The following is a 20917-nucleotide window of genomic DNA, read 5'->3' as shown; positions in this document are numbered from 1 at the left end:
CGTCAAACGAACACTTTACTGTGTTGGAGGTTTATCTGTAGGACTCGCAGCACCATTGGGCTGTTTGTCCCCCTCCAGCACCTTCTTCGTGGCGTCGCCGTCCTCCCCTTTCCCTTTTGGTTTAGAGTATTCGAGGCCCCCTTCAGCCTCTCGTAACTGTTGTGCCAGGTGTTCCTCTGAGCGAGCCACAGCACCATTTGGCATTTGGTCCTCTTCTAACACCTTCGTGGCGACGTCTGGGACCTCCACCTGTCTTTTTTCTCTTAGACTTTTGAGGTCCTTTTCGACTTCGCCCACCTCTAGCGTGTTAGGATTTTTATCCTCGGGACTTCTTTTCCTGAGTCGCATGTAAATTTTGCCAGTGCCAAAAGACATTTTGCCAAGCTGCGTGTGCAAAATATCCTCCGCCTGCTTGTTTAATTGGAAGATGTAGAACTGACCTTCCTCGGTAGGCCGAGATAAAGTAAGTACCTTCCAATCCTGTGTCGGTATGTTCGGATACTGATTCTGCAGAAGTTGCAGTGTACCCTCCGACTTCATCACGCATGGTATCCATACCTTAACTTTTGGTAACCTGAGGATTTGCGCTTTATCCACTACTTTAAACCGCGCGTTTGTGCCTTGCCTTTGGAGGTCTGGAACCACTTCCTACAGCCATCGCAAGCTCGCGATGTTGTCGTACGCTATCATCTTCACACCATTATACCATCACCCTGAATCAAAGGTTGGAAGGGGCTTACTTGGTTGTTCCCGCATCATCTTAAGCATATAGCTAATAACCTACTTTCCACAGATCTCCACCTTTCAGTAATCATTTGTCTGAAAGGACTGCTACCATCAACCAGCGCCACAGTCAGCGACTGCTTTGCCACATCACTCATCTTCTCGGGAAAAGCTGGAGTCTTAGCGTTAGCTCCCTTTAGCACCTCCGAGAAAGCCGGGGTCTTGGCGTTATCTCCATTTGGCTTATCTCATACTTCGGTAGTTGGAAATTCCCTCTGACTCGTAGCTTTCGAGGTAGTTGCTACCTCGCTATTGGGGCCCATATGTCTTACAGCTTTCGGCCTACTTGTCTTGTCTATGCGACTGCCCTGCCTCGCGGCTCTAGGTCTGGGTCCTTTCTGCCTCTTGAAAGCAGATCGCTCGATCTCCACTTCTGTTGGGTCGACCACTGCTCCCGAGTTTTGTTCAATTCTTAGGTCTGCACGGTACTGTGAGATAGCTCTTTTACTTCCTCTGCTCCGTACCCTTCTCACTCTTCTACTCCGTTTTAATTTGTGTGCTTCTCCAACACGGAGTTCGTTGAATCAGCACTACTCTCGCTCCTCGAGTCCGACGCATCGCTTAATGCATATTTTTCGTCTTTGGCTTGCGACTCAGTCCTCCTCTTGTCATCGTCCTTATTACAATCAGGTAATGAGCCGTTCATCTTGGTCGTACGACCACCTGCCCGACAAGGCGGGCTCAGCGGTCCAGTATTATATACGGGTAAAGAACCGTCCGCCACAGCAGCGCCCCTTACTGTGGTAAGGCCATAAATACTTCCCGAGGTGGCCCGGTATCGGGAAGGCTCCGTTCGAATACAGCCGAATTTATCCCCTGGCTGCAAATCGTCCAATAGGCATGGCCCGCATAACACCCTGGATTAGGGGGTTGGCAGTACTTGGTCACCGACATCCCGCCGCCCTCCTATGAGGCGAAACGGCGTAGATGTCAGTCCTAAATAGCTCCGCCTCATAGTCGGGCGCTATGGAGTTCGAAGGGAAAGCACGGGATTATTTTTAGCAAAGTTTCGATAAAAAAGGGTAAGTGAAAAGGCACATACTTTCGGGACATTCTAGGAGGGACAGCAAAGTTCAAACGACTAAGACGGTCAGATGAGTAAATTTATCCAATAATCAGTTTATGGAGACATAAATATCCCTAGTTATATTCTTCGATTTTCCAGTCTGGGTAAAGCTTGTTTCTGTATGGTGGAAGGTGAAGACTTGCGTTCCAATTAAGACCGCATAGTGCAAAAATTGGAAAAATCCCGGAAAAAATAATCGACACACATCACCTCTTCGTTGATTTTAAAGCCGCCTTGCAACAGCACGAAAAGGAGCTGCCTATATGCCGTTATGTCCGGATTTGTTTTCCCGCAAAACTTATACGGCTGTTTAAAATGACGTTGAGCAACAACATCAGCTAAGTCAGAATTGGGAAGGACCTCTCCGAGCCGTTCGAAACTAAACGAGGTTTCAGACGGGTGACCGTTATCGTACGATTTCTATAATTTGATGCTGGAGAAAATTATACTATCCGCAGAACTTAGCCGCTCTGGAACAATATTCTAGAAAAGCGTGCAATTACTGGTATATGCTGATCACATTGATATCATCGGCCTAAACACCCGCGCGTTAGTTCAGTTTACTCCAAACTGGAAAAAGAAGCGGTAAAGATAGATTTGATGGTGAATGAGGACAAAACAAAGTACCTGGTGTCATCGAGCAAAGAGTCAGCGCATATGCACGTTGGCAGCCACGCTACTGTTGGCATCCATAATTTCGAAATAATAAAGACTTCATTTATTTGGGAACTAGCATTAACAATAACGACAACATCAGCTTTAGGTAACTATGTAGGCAAGTCCTCTCTCGGCAAAAGATAATCATGCTCTACAAGTCACTTATCGTACCCGTCCTGCTATATGGTGCAGAAGCATGGACCATGACAACATCAGATGAAGTGGCGGAAGTAGTGTTCGAGAGAAAAGTTCTTCGAATGATTTATGATGTACGAGCTTTACGCAGACATCAACATAGTCCAGCGAATTAAAATGCAGCGGCTACGCTGGCCATGTTATGAGAATGAAAGATCGCGCTCCAGCTAAGAAAGTATTTTTATCGGAACCCGCTTATGGAAGCAGAGGAAGAGCGGGGTCGCCCTCCGCTGGAAGGACCAGGTGGAAAACGACTTAAACTCTTTTGGTGTGACCAATTGGCGCCCAGTTGGCAGAGCGAAGAAGTGTTCTTGTTGGACGGTCATACCGTATAAACGGTTAAGTGCAAATTAAGTAGGTAAGTCAGGCGGCGACTAAGGCAATAATCTTACACAGTCCTTCATCAAGAATATGGTGGAATGCAAATAAGCATGAATAAGACTTCGCTCAGTTCGAACCATACATCTACACTGGGTTCGCGGTCACAAACTGATAGAAGGTAACGAAAAGGCCGATGAGTTGGCAAAGGAGGATGCAACTCTCCCTGAATCGACGGTAGACGTCATAGTGGCTCATGCCTCTAAAGAGAGAAGACTTGGGGCTCACGACGGGCATACTTACTGAACACTACATTCTGGCGTCACATGCTTATAAGTTAGGCCTCGGCAGTAACAGCAGATGTAGGAAGTGCGAGCTGCAGGAAGAAACGGTTGAGCACGTTCTCTGTTCATGTCCTGCGCTAGCCAAGTCAAGGCTCCAGTTATTAGAGCCGGCAGAGCTGCCAGATCTCGGGGCAGGAATTAAGCTATGTCCTAGAAAACTTCTAGTATATGCCAAGAATGCGGAGTTGTTCTTTAACATTAGTCATGGCACCTAATTGTAATCCTTCCGTTTGAACTAGAAAAAAATTCTGGTAACACTATGAAAACATTTAGTCTACGTGAAGTCGTTATTGACCAGCCAGTTCCACCTAACCTTACCTATTTTTACAAAAATATGGGATGAAACCCACGGGCATAAGTTAGTAAATATAACAATACTTAAATGTGTGATAACTTAGGTTCTTCTTCGAATTTTGTTATGATTGACTAAATTTTTCCTGCTGCCTAAGGACAACCCCGCAGCACTCATTATCTCGAGTAAATATAGAATATAACAAATTTTTTTAATTTGAGAAAAGGCAAACATTTAAAAGAAAATGTTTTTAAAGTTTGTAACATTTAAAAATTTGGTTTTCAAATGGGATAAAATTATTTTCAAATAGTCATTATATTATTGTTCGTCAAATTCAATTACAGTTTGTTAAATACACCTTGGATCGAACAAATTATCCAAAACACTATCGAATTTTCTGTGACAAAACAACAAGATTTGGTTGAGACGATAAAAACTCTAAAAAAATTATGGCAGGCCAGAAGAGAGAGAACGGTTATACCTTACAGTGTTTTTATTATGATCAATTCCAAGAAATAGTCCTATATAAGAAACGAACAAACGAAAATCGACACTGATGATGGAACAACGCCGAAACCGGTTTGTCTCGAAACCAAATTTGACAAGGGATGACGGAAAATCGTTCCAATACACATACATCCTATATATGTATGTATATTGATTAAAAATTTTCCTCACTAACCATGCAAATACCTATGGACCTTTCACTCGAATTAGGATATAAAGCAATAAGTAATTCACTATAAACATTTACCTTGAGTGAAAACTGATAAATTGGATTAATTGTATTTAGTTCGTTTAATATAAAATACAGTAAGCTGGCTCTTTCCGACACTGGTCGATAATATTCACGAGCTCTGTCTATTTCCTTTGAAGTGATTTTTGCCTCAGCAACCTGGAAGAAAAGATGTATAGTCAAGGTTAGTAAAGTTTAAAACTTCTGTCCAAAACTTACGGGCTATTAAATGAATTTACGTGAGCTGGAATAATGTACAATGCACAATGTACGGAATTCCGAAACATTACCTCAGATTAGGGCACCTTCGCATAGTGGGGTCGCTCATTTATATGTATACATATGGCGATACTCAAAATTCTAAATTAAAATTTTTTACATCAGAAACGGCTTATCTACAACAAGACAGTAAATCTGAAGCCTCTTAACCCATTAACGGTCATGGATTAACCCTTTGTGGTCTATTTTTACTTCCTTTATATTAGTTTTGTTTGATGTTTTTCTGCCAGAGTCTTGAAAATTTGAACACACATCGCAAACCGATGACAAATTGGCATGAAAACAAAAATTTTGCTAGGTGGTCCACGGACCGTGAATATTCTGAAAAACATCCGAACTTGGAAATTTTACTTTAGAGTTTTAAGTAGCATCCCGATAACTCATAGATTCGAAACCTTCAAGGAAGAAGAAAACAGTTTGCTTGACAGGGATCGGGATATTTAGAGATATATATAAAGTCCATTTACAAAATGTGGAATCTTGCGACCGCTATTTGAGTATTTTCCGTAGAGCTAGATTCTTGAAACTAAGAACATACTTCAGAACCCCATGTCAATGCAACACGAGGGAAAAAATATAAATAAAAAAAAAAAATAAACGCACTATGAGGCGGAAGGGATTAGGACTGACACCTACGCCGTTTTTCCTCATAGGAGTACGGCGGGATATCGGTGACCAAGAACTGCCAACCCCCTAATCCATGGAGCTATATTCGAACGGAGCCTTACCAATACCGGGCCACCTCGGTAAGTATTGATGGCCTTATCACAGTATGTGGCGCTGCTGTGACGGCCGGTTAATTCCCGTACTTAATACTGGACCGCTGAGCCCGCCTTGTCGGGCAGGTGGTCGTACGACCAAGATGAACGACTAAATATCTAATTTTAATAAGGAAAATTTAAGGGGGGGGGGGGGGGGGTGGGGGAGGACTGAGTCGCAAGCCAAAGACAACAAAAACGCATGAACCGATGCGTCGGACTCGTGGAGCGAGAGTAGTGCTGATTCAATGAACTCAGTGTTGGAAAAGTATACAAATGAAAATGCACAAGTAGAGTGGAGAATGGTATGGAGCGGAGGAAGTCATTTCTGTGAAGCTACGTCGCAGTACCGTGCAGCACTAAGAATTGTTCAAGGCTTGGGAGCAGTGGTTGACCCATCAGAAGTGGAGATAGAGCACTTGGAATGGGCTCATAAGGCGGTAGTAGTAGGTCGAAGGCAGCTCAAAAGTTTGCTGCGAGAAACCCTCTGTACAGCATCCGGTACGAGGAGGAAGAAGCGTCGAATGGCACAATGAAGAGGCAAAGTTCAGCGGAAGGGGACAAGCCTGCTTTCAATAGGCAGAAAGGCCCCAGTCACAGAGCCGCGAGGCAAGGCGGCCACATAGACACGACAAGTAGGCCCAAATGCTGCAGGTATAATGGTGTGAAGATGATAGCGTGCGACAACATCGCGAGCTTGCGCTGGCTGGAGGAATTGGTCCCTATCCGCGGCGAATGCTGTTTCACTAACAGACGAGGCTCTGGCGACCCCAAGCTCCTCATGAAACTTGGGGGTGGGCAGGGAGGGAATGGCCTGAAGGTTTAATGTGGCCACATAAATCGCTCCCGAGATGGTCGGGCCAGCACCTTAATGGTGCTGTGGTACCGGAGCGTACCGGATCTGTATCCGGCAAAGGACCATCACATCGATAACACTCCCCAAATCCTTCGGGGAGCACCCTTATCGCTACAACAACAACAACAACGAATTATCCCACATAGGATTGGAATTTACTTACTGCATCTCGGCCTACGCAGTTTGGCTAAATGTCCTGGTGTACAGGCAAAAAATGGCAGCCAGCTCGGTTTCAATGTACTGGCACGACCCCAAAATAGCGATGCCCGGGTCTTGGATACTCGATCCCTGATATAACACTAGTCTCAGAAAGCCTGCTGCTGACCGCTGCTGGATTGAGAGTCATAGAGGACCTGACTGGCAGCGATCACAGCTACATCACTTTCCACCTTAGCGATCCCGATCAGAGGCAGATTCCGAACGGGTACCGCATAACAGTAGCATGGGACGCATCCAAGGTCGACTGTGCCACGTTCCCGCACCAATACTAGCTGATGCCCGACAGATAATTAACAACTCAAATGCGACGGAAAAGACAATAAGATGTATTCGCCACGCTTGCAATCCCTCTATGTCACGGAGAGGAATGTGGCAATGGAAATGCTTTCCGGAGGGGGCACTCCACAATTGATGCCATAGCAGACGCAGTCAAGAAAGCCGAGACAGCGTGCCACAGAGCAAGACCTATATTGTTGCTCGTTGGACGTCAAAAACGCTTTTAACTCAGCCAGATGGGAGAACATGCTTGAGACATTAGAAAGCACTTTCAAAGTACCGCAATATTTGTTAGAAATTTTAAGGGACTACTTAAGAGACAGGTAAATCATGTATGAAACTACTCACGGTACAAAAAAAGTAAAAATAACAGGTGGAGCAGCCCAGGATTCGGAATTACGTCCCGATCTCTGTAATATAACTTACTACAGTCTTCTTCGACTGGACATGCCAGAAAGCACCTTCCTCGTTGCTTTGGCAGAGGACGTGGCAGTTGTGATGACAGCACCAAGCTGCGAGCTGGTACAGCTAAAATTAAACCAGGTCATGCGTAATGTAAATAGGTGGATGGCTGAGCACGGTCTCCAGCTAACAACAGCAAAAACAGAAATCGTCATCCTCACAAAGAGGCGGTTTCCCGCTACCAGGAATACTACGGTTGGGAACCAGGCAATAGACACACTCACTTCTACGAAATATGTGGGAGTGAGGTTAGACAGCTAACTCAACTTCTCGTATCACATACGAGGAGCCTGCGAAAGAGCTGCGCGCCCAATAGCGAATTTGAGTAGGTTAATGGCAAACACAGGTGGTCCAAAGCACAAGGAAGCTGCTTCCACTAGCATCGGATTCTATACTCTTATACGGTGCAGAAATCTGGGCGAATGCAATGAAATGCCGGAAGAACCGAGCCGTCCTAACCACGGTCCAACGCAGAGGGGCGGTGCGAATGGCTTTGCCTTACCGCACGGTCTCGGCTGAAGCTGTCCTGGTTGTTGCGGGAACCATACCGATATATCATTTCGCTGAGGAAAGAATAGCAATATAGACAACGGATCGCAAGTGAGTAGAACCAGGGGCCGAAATTGTTATTCATTTTATAATATAATTCCTTGCAAAACTATTAATGTTGGACTTTTAATATATTTGGATCAAAATAAAAATTATTTTCGGATTTTTATTTTTTGAGTCCGATAGAACTAGCTAAACTCGGACTTTTAAAGGGAAAAGTCCGGAAATAAAAGTTAAATCCGGACTTTTATTTTTTAAGGCCAAAATAAAATTCCCGCTTGATAACAAAGAAACGGCTGATCCGAAACAAACAATTTTTTTTTAATTCGGATAAGCCGTTTATTTTTTATCAAGCCGGACTTTTATTTTGGCCTTAAAAAATAAAAGTCCGGATTTAACTTTTTGTTCCGGACTTTTATTTTTAAAAGTCCGAGTTTAACTAGTTCTATCGGACTCAAAAAATAAAATACATATTTCACTTTTATATGCGAACTTTTATGGAAAAATTTCGAAAAATAAAATTAAAGAAAAAAAAACTTTTTTAAAAATAAGCTTTTATTATTTTGGTTAATAAAATTAACTAAAAAGTAAACAATAAATTGACTCTAAAGAAATATAACACTTCATAAGTTCATTGTAAGCTTAAACGATAATTAGGCTTTTTCGTCTGCGACAAAAAAATTCTATATCGTACATAATTATATATTTTTAACATTAAAACTTTACACCTAAATTATTAAATCTTACAGTTTATATCACACTCGAAATTGTTCTAATAAAAAACGTGTTAAATTTTGATGGTATAATTAAGAACATTTAGGATCTCATTTTCTTGCTGTCGCAATGTAACACGCTTTTATTAGAACAATTAGGACTGTGATATAAACTGTAAGCTTTAATAATTTAGGTGTAAAGTTTTAATGTTAAAAATATATAATTATGTACGATATAGAATTTTTTTGTCGCAGACGAAAAATCCTAATTATCGTTTAAGCTTACAATGAACTTATGAAGTGTTATATTTCTTTAGAGTCAATTTATTGTTTACTTTTTAGTTAATTTTATTAACCAAAATAATAAAAGCTTATTTTTAAAAAAGTTTTTTTTTCTTTAATTTTATTTTTTACTTTTTAGTTCGTTTTATTAACAAGTAATAGTAGCTTGTTCTTAGAAAAGCCTTTTTCTTAAATTTAATTTAAATATGAATTTTTTTTTTAATTTTTAGTAGGGTAAAATATTGTTTAAATTAGTTACGTAAACTTTACTTAGTTATTTGTAACGTTTCTCATTCAATCCATTTCTTTTAATGCATCAACATTACAGGGTTTATTCGAAGTCAACTTTGAACAGTCAAGTTCTTCGATTCGAATACCTGCTAAAGACCTAACTCGGCTTTTGACAGAGGGCACATATAAAATTGTGTCAAACAGTGTTAACTAACTTAAAATCATATTTTTTTGTGACTTGGCCTATGTGGTGTTCAGTTTACAACTACTCATTGCAGATCTCTGCTCTGTGTGTTAAATCTGTTTTAAAATAATAGCCGTATTTTTATTTTACACGTAAACGTCTATACGCTAATAATTTATATGGACTGCTAAGCGCCAAACTTTAAATACACCTCTGAAGTTGCTGCGCATAAAATGTGTACTAATAAATTCCAATACGCATTATACGCAGATGTAACTGAAATATGTGTTTTTGTTTCACCCCCTACACTAATTCTGTGTATTCTATGTGTGTCCACAATTCATCGCAACTGATTTAGCTATATGTTATACACAGGCATACAACAGAGGGTCGTGTCTCCGCTTTTCGGTACACGCTGTAGCTGTAGCTAGTTGTTTAACCACTGCCGCTAGATGGGTCTCCTAAGCATTATGCATTATGTAAGCGAGGATAGGCATTTTTTTCACGCGCAAACGTAAACCTATACGCGTGTATAAAAAAACACGGCTAATATTCCAACTTTCGCTTAGCTAAAATTCCATCGCCAAAAATCTGTAAAACAAAATCAAGTGCGCAGAAAAGTATGCAACACTTACCGATAAGAGCCTAACCGCGTTAGCGTTCGTTGTATCACAGAATTTTTACACTTTGAAAATGACGGCTGTTGTTTGCAAGGTTGCATTCCTTTGAGTGTTCGTTTTCACCATCTTGATTAACAAAGTCATGAGCCTGGGCATTCGCGCAATTTTAGTGATGTAAATTGCATGTCGCCAGCGCCAATGCGGTGCCAGCTCAATGGTAGCTCATTGACGAAATGACTCCAAGCGAATTTTTGACGCTACTGAGTAGTGAGTGCGTAGTACATTTTACTTGCGCTATTGAGTGAAACGACTTTTGTGTGTCAGGCACGAGTTTGGTGTTATTGGCGCTACTGGCAATGATGACACTGGGCTGTTGACGGTAGCGCTGGTAGTTCAGATTTTGAATCAGAGAAAGAATTGATGGCCCGTGTAAATTATTATGGCTTTGGCCGTGTAAATTATTATGGTGTATTTGTATATTTTAGATTTAATGCACAATTAATATGTGTGTGTTTGAGCGGCCAAATAATAACAGTAGTATTGCTAAAGTCCTGCTTAGTTGATGGAATGTCGCTAATTTCCTAGCGATGATCAGCAGATTGTCAATATTTCGTTCAACGGACGCGTGAAATTGCCACATCTGCTCAAATTTTCCAAGATTTTCCATTCTTGATTTAACTTAAGCTGTTATGCCAACCGGGAAGTGTATCAAATTTAACTTGCAAGATTCCATTACAGACAACAAAAGTGAAACTAAATAAAAGCTTATAATAAAAAGGTCTCGACATGATATTGCTATAGGGGATACCTGGGAACTCGAACATTTTCACCTAGGACAATTTTTTGACCAGAAGTTTTTCGACTCCGAAAAAACAATAATTATTATTTTCCGTCCCTGAGTAGAACTGTTGTTGGTATGCAGGCATGAGAAAATTCATACAAATAGACAACATTGGTTAATTCGTTGTAGTTCTATAAATACTTTGAAACCCGCCTTACCAACGCATACCTTTACCATACGATGCCACACGAAGTATGGACTATGAATAAAGAAAATATGCAAAGAAGGCAATTGGGAAAAACTTTACAACAACTAAGGCATGATGTGGCTGAATGCGTTTATAATACTTCAACCATCGTAGGAGTGCGTGTTCAAATCCAACGCCCAGTAGAAAAGGCTTTGAAGAGATTTACAAGGTATAATCGCAACTATATAAAGGAAGGTTAGTAAAACAGTCAAATTAGCAAATCCGATAAAGCCTTTTGTCCTGGATGAGGAGAAACAATAAACTATTTTATTTTTACATCCGAATTAATGGTTTGTACTATAAGGAAATAAAAAAATGCTTTTTCTTCAATTGTGAGCTAAAAAAGCATAATGTATTATGTTTTAAAAAGCAAAAATAAGTTATACGGCGTTCAATCGTTTTGAAATTCGTTTTTAATCGTTTGTAGTATACGGAAATAAATTGTTTTCTTCAACTTAGCAAAAAAATTTGAAGTTCCCTAAAACAAATGTTTTAAATATTGAAATCACTTTTTTAACAACTACAAACCATGTTATTGATTGTAGCAAAATAATATTTTCAGTTTTTTTTTTGTTGTGAGCTAAAAAACATAATATATTATGTTTTACGCAGCAAAAATAAGTTATACTGCGTTAAATCGTTTTGAAATGCGTTTTTAGTCGTTTGAAGTATACGGAAATAACAAAAAAATATTTTTTCTTCAACTTAGCAAAAAAAATTTTAAATTCCATAAAAACAAATGTTTTAAACATTGAAATCACTTTTTCGACAACTACAAACGATGTTATTGATTGCAGCAAAATAATTTTTTTAGTTCTTTTTTTGTTGTGAGCTAAAAAACATAATTTATTATGTTTTACGCCGCAAAAATAAGTTATACTGCGTTAAATCGTTTTGAAATGCGTTTTTAATCGTTTGTAGTATACGGAAATAACAAAAAATTTTTTTTCTTCAACTTAGCAAACAAAATTTTAAAATGCCATAAAAACAAATTTTTTAAACTTTGAAACCACTTTTTCGACAACTACAAACGATGTTATTGATTGTAGCAAACAATTTTTTAAAATTTTTTATGTTGTGAGCTAAGAAACATAATGTATTATGTTTTAAACAGCAAAAATAAGTTATAATGCGTTAAATCGTTTGAAATGCGTTTTTAATCGTTGTAGTATACGGAAATAAAAAAAAAATGTTTCTTCAACTTAGCAAAAAAAATTTTAAAATGCCATAAAAACAAATGTTTTAAACATTGCATCCAATTTTTCGACAACTACAAACGATGTTATTGATTGTAGTAAAATTATTTTTTCATATATTTTTGCTGTGAGCTAAAAAACATAATCTATTAAGTTTTAAACAGCAAAAATAAGTTATTGAAACAACTTTTGTGAGCTAAAAAACATAATGTATTATGTTTTAAATAGCAAAAATAAGTTATAATGCGTTAAATCGTTTTGAAATGCGTTTTTAATCATTTGTAGTATACGGAAATAACAAAAAAAATTTTTCAACTTAACAAAAAAGAATTTTAAAATGCTATAAAAACAAATGTTTTAAACATTGAAACCACTTTTTCGATAACTACTACAAGCGATGTTATTGATTGAGTAAATAAATTTTTTTTAAATATTTTTGTTGTGAGCTAAAAACATAATGTATTATATTTTAAACAGCGAAAATAAGTTATTGAAACCACTTTTGTGAGCTAAAAAATATAATGTATTATGTTTTAAATAGCAAAAATAAGTTATAATGCGTAAAATCGATGCATTTTTAATTGTTTGTAGTATAAGGAAATTAAAAAAAAATTTTTTTTTCTTCAAATTAGCAAACAAAAATTTTAAAATGTCATAAAAACAAATGTTTTAAATACATGTATTTTTGAGTAGGCTAATCTGATCTAATATTTCCTGGTACAAATAGAGATTTATTTTACCTTTCGCCCGACGTTTCGCTGAATATTTCAGCCTCTTCAGGGGCTACACTATTTTTATTTTCAAATAAATAAAGAAACAAAATGTCACAACACATATAAATTAACATGAAAACATTAAATTACACTTACAACAATATTGGGCAATAAGAACACACATATAAAACTAAAATAGCAGTACCACCCTACGTGGTAGTCTTGTCATTACTAATTTATTTATTTACTCAAGCATAGCATGTATGCAGCGGCGATATTGCCGCTGTCCTCCTTTCTGTTCATCGTCGTTTGTCTGTTGTTTAAAATGTGCAAGCTTTCAAGTGTGTATCTCACCATCTCCCTTTTTTCGTTATCAATAATTTTGGTGTTCGTGAAATCAGCTGTATGGCCACAGTTGAGTATGTGCTGTGACAGTGCAGTGCTGTGTTTTTGTTTTCTAATATCAGCTGCGTGTTCGGCAATGCGAACACCTAGCGCCCGCTTTGTCGTCCCAATGTATGTTTTATCACAGTTTTCGTTCTCCTTTCCTTTACATTCTATTTTGTATATCATGTTGTTTTGTTGTTGCTTGTCTATTGGAGTCTTTGTTTTTGTGTATATTTTGGACAGTGTAATGTTGGACTTGTAAGCTAGTGTGATATTTTGTTGTTTAGTTATGTTGTGATTGACTAAAGGACTGAGCTTAGGAATATATGTCACACTGCGGTATTTCTTAGTGTCTGTTGTTGCTGCGTCTGGTAATTTTTTGAGGTGGTTACTGGTTTTTATGATCGCCTTGTTAATCAATTCGTGTATTAGGTAGTTGGGGTAATTATTATTTCTTAAAATCAAATGTATCTTCTCTTTGTTGGCGTCATGGAAATCTTGATGGCTTATGGTCAGTATTTTATTTATCAGATTCTTCGCTGTGTTGATTTTGTATTTGGTTGGTTGGGAGGAGAAAAAGTTAATTAGGCGGCCAGAGGACGTTGGTTTTGAGTACCAATCTAATTTAATATTATTGTTTTTTCTGTGTATACGAACATCAAGGAAAGGAATGTTCACGTTTTCCTCCATTTCCATAGTGAACTGGATTTTATGGTGGTATTTGTTTAGCGTCTCTAGAATTATATTCACGTCACTGCGTTTTGCTATTGCGAAAACATCGTCCACATATTTAATAATAAATGTCAAGTCAATATTGTGTTGTTGTTTGAGCTTCGAGATGGTGTTGTCGAAAAGGTCGTCCATAATAATATCAGCGATTGTCGGTGAAAGCGGGTTGCCCATTGGCATTCCATGAGTCTGACTGTATAGTTTCTTATTGCACATGAAGTAATTATTTTCTCTAAGACAAAAATCTAAAATTTGTTGAAACTTTGCTTTTGTAATTTTTGTTGTGTTTTGTATTTGGTCCCACTTTCTCATTATAATTTTTATAGCTTGCATTGTCGGTATGTTTGTAAATAAGGACACAACATCAAACGAAACTAACACATCTTCCTCACACAAATTAATATTAGCCAATCTATCTTTTAAATTGAACACATTTTTCACATTATGCTCTTCAGATATGATTGTTTTAAGTATCTGTCCTATGTATTTGGACAAATTGTAACAGGGTACCATGAACGATGAGGCAATCGGACGCAAGGGAATCTGTGGTTTGTGAATCTTAGGCAGTCCATACAGCCTTGGCGCCGCCGCGGCCGTGCTAGTTAATTGCTGCTTCTCTCTTTTATTGATTTGTTTTGTTTTGTAAAGTTCGTCTACTATTTTGTTGTTTTTCCTTTGTAGCATATCTGTTGGATCTGCTCGAATGGGTTTGTATGTATTTTTGTCTTCTAATAATTTGTTCATTTAGTCTTTGTATTGGGATTCATACCTTGCTACCGTCTTGTTTCCCTTATCTGCATCTGTGATAACCATGTTAGTGTTGGATTTGAGAAATGCTTTTCTTTTATTAAATGCTGCGAGTATGAATTTTTCGGCGGAGTTATGTTTGATGTTTCGTTTAAAAAGTAGTATGTTGTTGCTCACCCTGTTTCTCACTACATCTTTTTCTTTTTCGTCTTTTATGCCCATAATTATTTGCTCCATTTCCGCTATGATACGTATTGGTGAGAAACTCTTACTTGTTGTTGGAATCGCGAACTTTCTCCCGAGCGACAGTAACCACTTTACTTCCTCAGGAAAAACGATGTTGGTTTTGTTTACGAACCAAATGTTGTTTTTACTTATTCCCAGTTTCCTCATCTGCTCCTGTTTCAGTCTTTCTAGCTTTGAATTATGTGTTGCTTCGGTTTCTTTTGCAGTCTTCTGGCTTTGGATGTGTTGTTTTATCATAAAATCGTCAAACTCTAAAGGGTTTAAATTTGCTTTCAGTTGTTGTTGTGCATGATATAGTAGATCTTTCGTTGTTTTTATGTTAATATTTTTTTGTGTTATATCAATGTTAAGTGCTTTTGTTAGAAATAGACGTTTGCAGTTTTCCATTTGTTTTTTAATTTTTTCTGATGTTGCGTTAATTTTTACATTCCTCATAGAATTTGTGCGGTAGTTGGGTATAAGTCCATACTGTTTACAACGCAGTAGAAATTTTAGTTGCTCTGTTTGTTTCGCCAATTTGAGGTTCTGTTTGCTGTAGTGTTTCAATGTAATACATGTATCTTCTCCATGTTTGAACTTCATATGTTTGTAGAAGTTTTTCATATTGAATTTGTGTTGTTTTTGGAAAATAATAAATGGTGTGCGTTATATCGGCAGGCCTTCCGTAATTAAATTTAGTTGTATTTTTGCGATCAGTTCGATTATGTACATGTATTTTTGAGTAGGCTAGTCTGATCTAATATTTCCTGGTACAAATAGGGATTTATTTTACCTTTCGCCCGACGTTTCGCTGAATATTTCAGCCTCTTCAGGGGCTACACTATTTTTATTTTCAAATAAATAAAGAAACAAAATGTCACAACACATAGAAATTAACATGAAAAAATTAAATTACACTTACAACAATATTGGGCAATAAGAACACACATATAAAACTAAAATATCAGTACCACCCTACGTGGTAGTCTTGTCATTACTAATTTATTTATTTACTCAAGCATAGCATGTATGCAGCGGCGATATTGTCGCTGTCCTCCTTTCTGTTCATCGTCGTTTGTCTGTTGTTTAAAATGTGCAAGCTTTCAAGTGTGTATCTCACCATCTCCCTTTTTTCGTTATCAATAATTTTGGTGTTCGTGAAATCAGCTGTATGGCCACAGTTGAGTATGTGCTGTGACAGTGCAGTGCTGTGTATTTGTTTTCTAATATCAGCTGCGTGTTCGGCAATGCGAACACCTAGCGCCCGCTTTGTCGTCCCAATGTATATTTTATTCAAATCGTTTTGAAATCCGAAATGTTATTGATTGTAGTAAAATAATTTTTTTTGTTGTGAACTAAAAAACGAAATGTATAACGTTTGAAACAGCAAAAATAAGTTATAATGCGTTCAATCGTTTTGAAATGCGTTTTTAGTCGTTTTTAGTACACGGAAATAAAAATTTTTTTCTTCAACTTAGCAAACAAAAATTTTAAAATGCCATAAAAACAAATATTTTTCGGCAACTAAAAACGATGTTATTGATTGCAGTAAAATAATTTTTTCAATTTTTTTTTGTTGTTAGCTAAAAACATAATGTATTATGTTTTAAACAGCAGAAATAAGTTATAATGCGTTAAATCGTTTTGAAATGCGTTTTTAATCGTTTGTAGTACACGAAAATAACAAATACATATTTTTTTTCTTCACCTTAGCAAAAAAAATTTTTAATTCCATAAAAACAAATGTTTTAAACATTGAAACCACTTTTTCGACAACCAAAACAACAAACCCACAAAGAAGGTAAATCGACTAAAATTACGGATTTTTACCTGCCCCAGTCAGCCACAAAAATCGACCAGTAAAAACCACCCTCGATTCTGAATAAATACACAGCACATACACATAACTAAATATACACAATCACCAATTTTGACAATACCTGTTCATGTACCTATGAACTATAAATACAGGACAAACGACAACAACAGATCAGAACGAAAATCGACACAGATGATGGCACATCGCCGAAACCGGTTTGTCTCAAAACCAGATTTGACAAGGGATGACGGAAAATCGTTCCAATATACATCATTTATCCACCCCGTCGAAAAATCAACAAAACAAAATAAGTCAGTTATTGCTTGTCAGGCTTTTAACGCGAACGGACTACTAACAATTTACAAGCGACGCCTACTGAAAATATATAAAGCAAAGGCGAGCATTTGGTTCAAAAAACAATGCCTTGAATTGAATGTTACTCCAAAATTCGCTAAAATAACAATTAAGGCAAATACCAAATCTAGCAGGAAAACAGTTAGAAACGCGGAAAAGAATTTTTTAAAATATGAGTTAGAAAGCTTATACTCCAAGAAGGATGAGATAAATGCCGAGTTATTATCTATCCATTTAAGATTGGCAGAACAAATACCTCTGACGGCATTAATGGAATGTTTCGACAGCATTAAGACAGAGGTCGATCAGGAACTACAACAAAAATATAGGTCGCTGAACCGGAAATTGGACAAGCTGGCAGGACGACGAGAGTGTAACCAAAACCACAAAACTAACCAGTTTCATGACAAGTTCGTTAACCTCACAACAGTGGCCATTACCAAGGAAGAGGCATAACTTCTCGAAAAGGGCCTGAAGCACAATATCATGGACCTAAATATAGTAAGAAAAACGGAGCAGGCGATTGTAGATGCGGAGATCGCTATATCATTGATACCACAGGAAGAACAGGAGCACGCAAGGCACGTGTGCAGGGAAATCATAAAAAAGGAGGTGAAAGCACAGGAAGGACAAAAATCTAATACAGAGGAGAAAACAATAAAGAATATACGGCATAAACTATGGAAAAGCAATATTGTCACAACGAAAGTGGACAAAGGAAACACCACTGTGCTAATCGAAAAAGAGAAGTATATATCCAAAACCGAAGATCTCATAGATGAAATGAAATGTCGTAGAATAAGAGAGGATCCCACAGATGAATACCAAAAACAAATCAAAGTTGGTATAAAAAATGCAACAAATATAGTAGATTCCAACATGGCACACAGATTGGTCCAAATGAATCCCTCCACTGATTGCGCTACCAAAAATCCACAAGCCGGACACGCCAATGATGCCCATCATTAATTTTGAATCGGAACCAGGTTACAAACTGTCCAAATATTTTAAAACGATATTGAAAGATACTCTGGAGCTAAGGAACGAATATGCAGTAGCTAACATAACAGAGGTAACTGAGACCGTAGAGCTAACAAAGAACAGCAAATTGGTATCTTTTGACATAAAAGATTTATACCCATCAATACCACTATCGGAGACTTTGGACATAGTTAGCTCAACAATAGTTCATAATACTAAAAACAAAGTGAAAAGTTTGCAAATCACAAATACGCTAAGAACCACTTAATGCAAAACTATTTTCAATTCAACAATAAAATGTTGTTACGAATATTAGCAACACTAAGGGGTACTGTGGGCCACCGTGGTTTGATTGTAGCGTGCTCCGCCCACCCCACCGTATGCCCTGGGTTCACACCCCGAGCAAAGCAACATCAAAAATTTTAGAAATAAGGTTTTTCAATTAGAAGAAAATGTTTATAAGCGGGGTCACCCCTCGGCAGTGCTTGGCAAACGCTCCGGGTGTATTTCTGCCATGAAAAGCTCTCATTGAAAACCTATGTGCCTGGCAGATGCCGTTTGGAGTCGGCATAAAACATGTAGGTTCCGTCCGGCCGATTTGTAGGGAAAATCAATAGGAGCACGACGCAAATTGGAAGAGAAGCTCGGCCTTAGATCTCTTCGGAGGTTTTCGCGCCTTACATTTATTTTATTTATAAGGGGTACTGTCATCTCTAAGCCGATGCTAAACAGTAATATCATGCACATCCATAAATCAATTATTATGTATCTACATAAACGAATCAATAATTATATCTACACATATGTGCGTACACGCAGCAGAGAAGCAGCGCACAAACACATGCATATATCTTATCTGAAGTGCTCACAATAGAGGGCAATAATTTGTGCAATATTACTCCGCGCATATGAGAAGCCATAGACGTCGTTGTGGCTGGTGATTTTGTAGCTGATAACTAGCTAGTAAGTTCTGCAATGGAAAAGCTTAGAAGTATGCAACGAGAAATCAAAAAGTATAAAAGGCCGCGACAGTAGAGGCGCGAAATTAGTTAGTTTCATTTAAGCTATCAATCAGTTGAGTTAAGCAAGCTATCAGTAAGCGAAGTATAAATGTTATTGTGAAGTACTTTAGTAAAGGAAGATTGGAGTTATTTATTCAACAATGTAGTGATTCGAACTTAGCAGAAGGTTGTAAATAAGAGAATTTGCAGTAAATTCGTTGCAAATGGTGTCAGAAGACTGTTGAATAAATTCCGAAGATTGGGAATACAACTTGGTCATGGCAAAGTTGAGTGAATTGAGGATCCAGCAAATGAAAGAGGAGTTGGAGAACCGTGGATTGAATACAACCGGAAATAAGATCGAACTTCAGGCACGGCAACGAGTGGTAATGGATTCGCAAGGAATTGATGTGCACGAGTATGTCTTCTATCCTGAAGGGGACGAGACAACAACAGAAATTGAAGAGAAAAACGAAACATCGCAGACAGTTACGAACACAGACTTGAACATGATTTTAGCTGCAATATCTGCACAAACATCGACAGTAACATCAATGTCGTCGCAAATGTCAGAAATGTCGTCAGAAAAAACATCGAAAATTGAAGCAGAAGAAACGCGTATGTCCGAAATGTCGACACAGATAACATCCAAGATGGAAACTCAACTGGAAGAACAGAAAACGTATATGTCATCACAGATGGAATCCCAAGAGACACGAATAACATCAAAGATGGAAACACAACTGAAAGAACAAGAGGCACGCATAACAGAACAACTCGAAGCGCAAGAGGCGCGTATATCATCAAAACTCGAAGCGCGTATGGAAGAGAAAATAACGCAGTTTGAGGAAAAAATCGAAGCCGAAGTGGATGCTTTGAGAGGTCGTATACAAGAGTTGCAAATTAATCGCCCAGCTGTTTCAGCAAACAATCCAAAGGTAAAAACACCATCCTTTGACGGTTCTGTTCCTTTCCACTTATTCAAGCTTCAATTTGAGAAGACGTCAGCAGTGAACAACTGCAATTCTGAAGACAAAGTTGCTGCACTGTTCGTAGCATTGAAAGGTCCTGCAGCTGAAATTTTACAGAATATTCCAGAGTGCGAACGGAACTGTTATGAAGCATTGATGGGCGCTCTAGAGAGACCATACGGAACTGAGCATAGGAGACAGATATACCAAATGGAGTTACTGAACCGCTTCCAGAAGCCTGGTGAGTCATTGCAAGAGTTTGCGACGGATGTTGAAAACCTGGCACATTTAGCGGGCTCACCCGTGGAATACACTGAAAGGGTAAAGATTCAAAGCTTTATAAATGGCGTACGGGACGTCGAAACAAAGCGAGCTACATACGCAAACCCAAAGCCAACATTCGCAGAAACGGTATCACATGCTCTGATTCAGGAAACAGCGTCGCTTCTGTGTAAGCCAGTTTTCAAAGCACGCCGTGTGGAAGTAGAAAGGCCAGAGTGGGTAGACGCAATATTGGACGCGCTGAAAGGATCGCACAACCGGTGTGAAAAAGTTATCAAATGCTTCAAATGCGGGTAGCCCGGCCACATTGCACATCATTGCGATCCTGATCCTAGTGGTTTCAACAGCATGGGTAGTCCTAATAACAAAGCTGGAGGGGATCAGCAAGAGCGAGTAAGATGTAGAGATCGAGAGCTAGCTCCAGCTGCTGAATGTCCTGTGATATCTGTGTCGCAAATTGGTAGAAAATCGAGCAGTCTGACCGTCAGAGGGAATGTGGATGGCAAAGAACGTGTACTGACTGTAGATACGGGCATGTCTCATTCCTTAATCCGATCTGACTTGGTCAACAGGAGAGTAAAAACGTTACCTGGAGCAAGGTTGCGTACGGTCACTGGCGAGTATAACCAAGTCCAGGGAGAAGTGGTATGTGAAGTCTGATTGG

At 38.5% G+C, this 20917-nt stretch overlaps 1 protein-coding gene across 1 annotated transcript in view; it reads right to left on the bottom strand.

Moving 5' to 3' along the window:
- The window catches only part of Dhc93AB (Dynein heavy chain at 93AB), a 2991564-nt gene that overhangs the window by 807796 nt on the left and 2162851 nt on the right, over positions 1 to 20917 (bottom strand). The window contains exon 24 of the mRNA XM_067759821.1: positions 4410 to 4550. Within this exon, the coding sequence (XP_067615922.1) occupies positions 4410 to 4550 (141 nt within the window). The remainder of the gene's footprint in view (positions 1 to 4409; positions 4551 to 20917) is intronic.

This window comes from Eurosta solidaginis, chromosome 1 (genome assembly GCF_040869045.1).
Source record: "Eurosta solidaginis isolate ZX-2024a chromosome 1, ASM4086904v1, whole genome shotgun sequence".
Lineage (NCBI taxonomy): Eukaryota > Metazoa > Arthropoda > Insecta > Diptera > Tephritidae > Eurosta > Eurosta solidaginis.
This window is presented reverse-complemented; position numbering and strand designations above follow the sequence as displayed.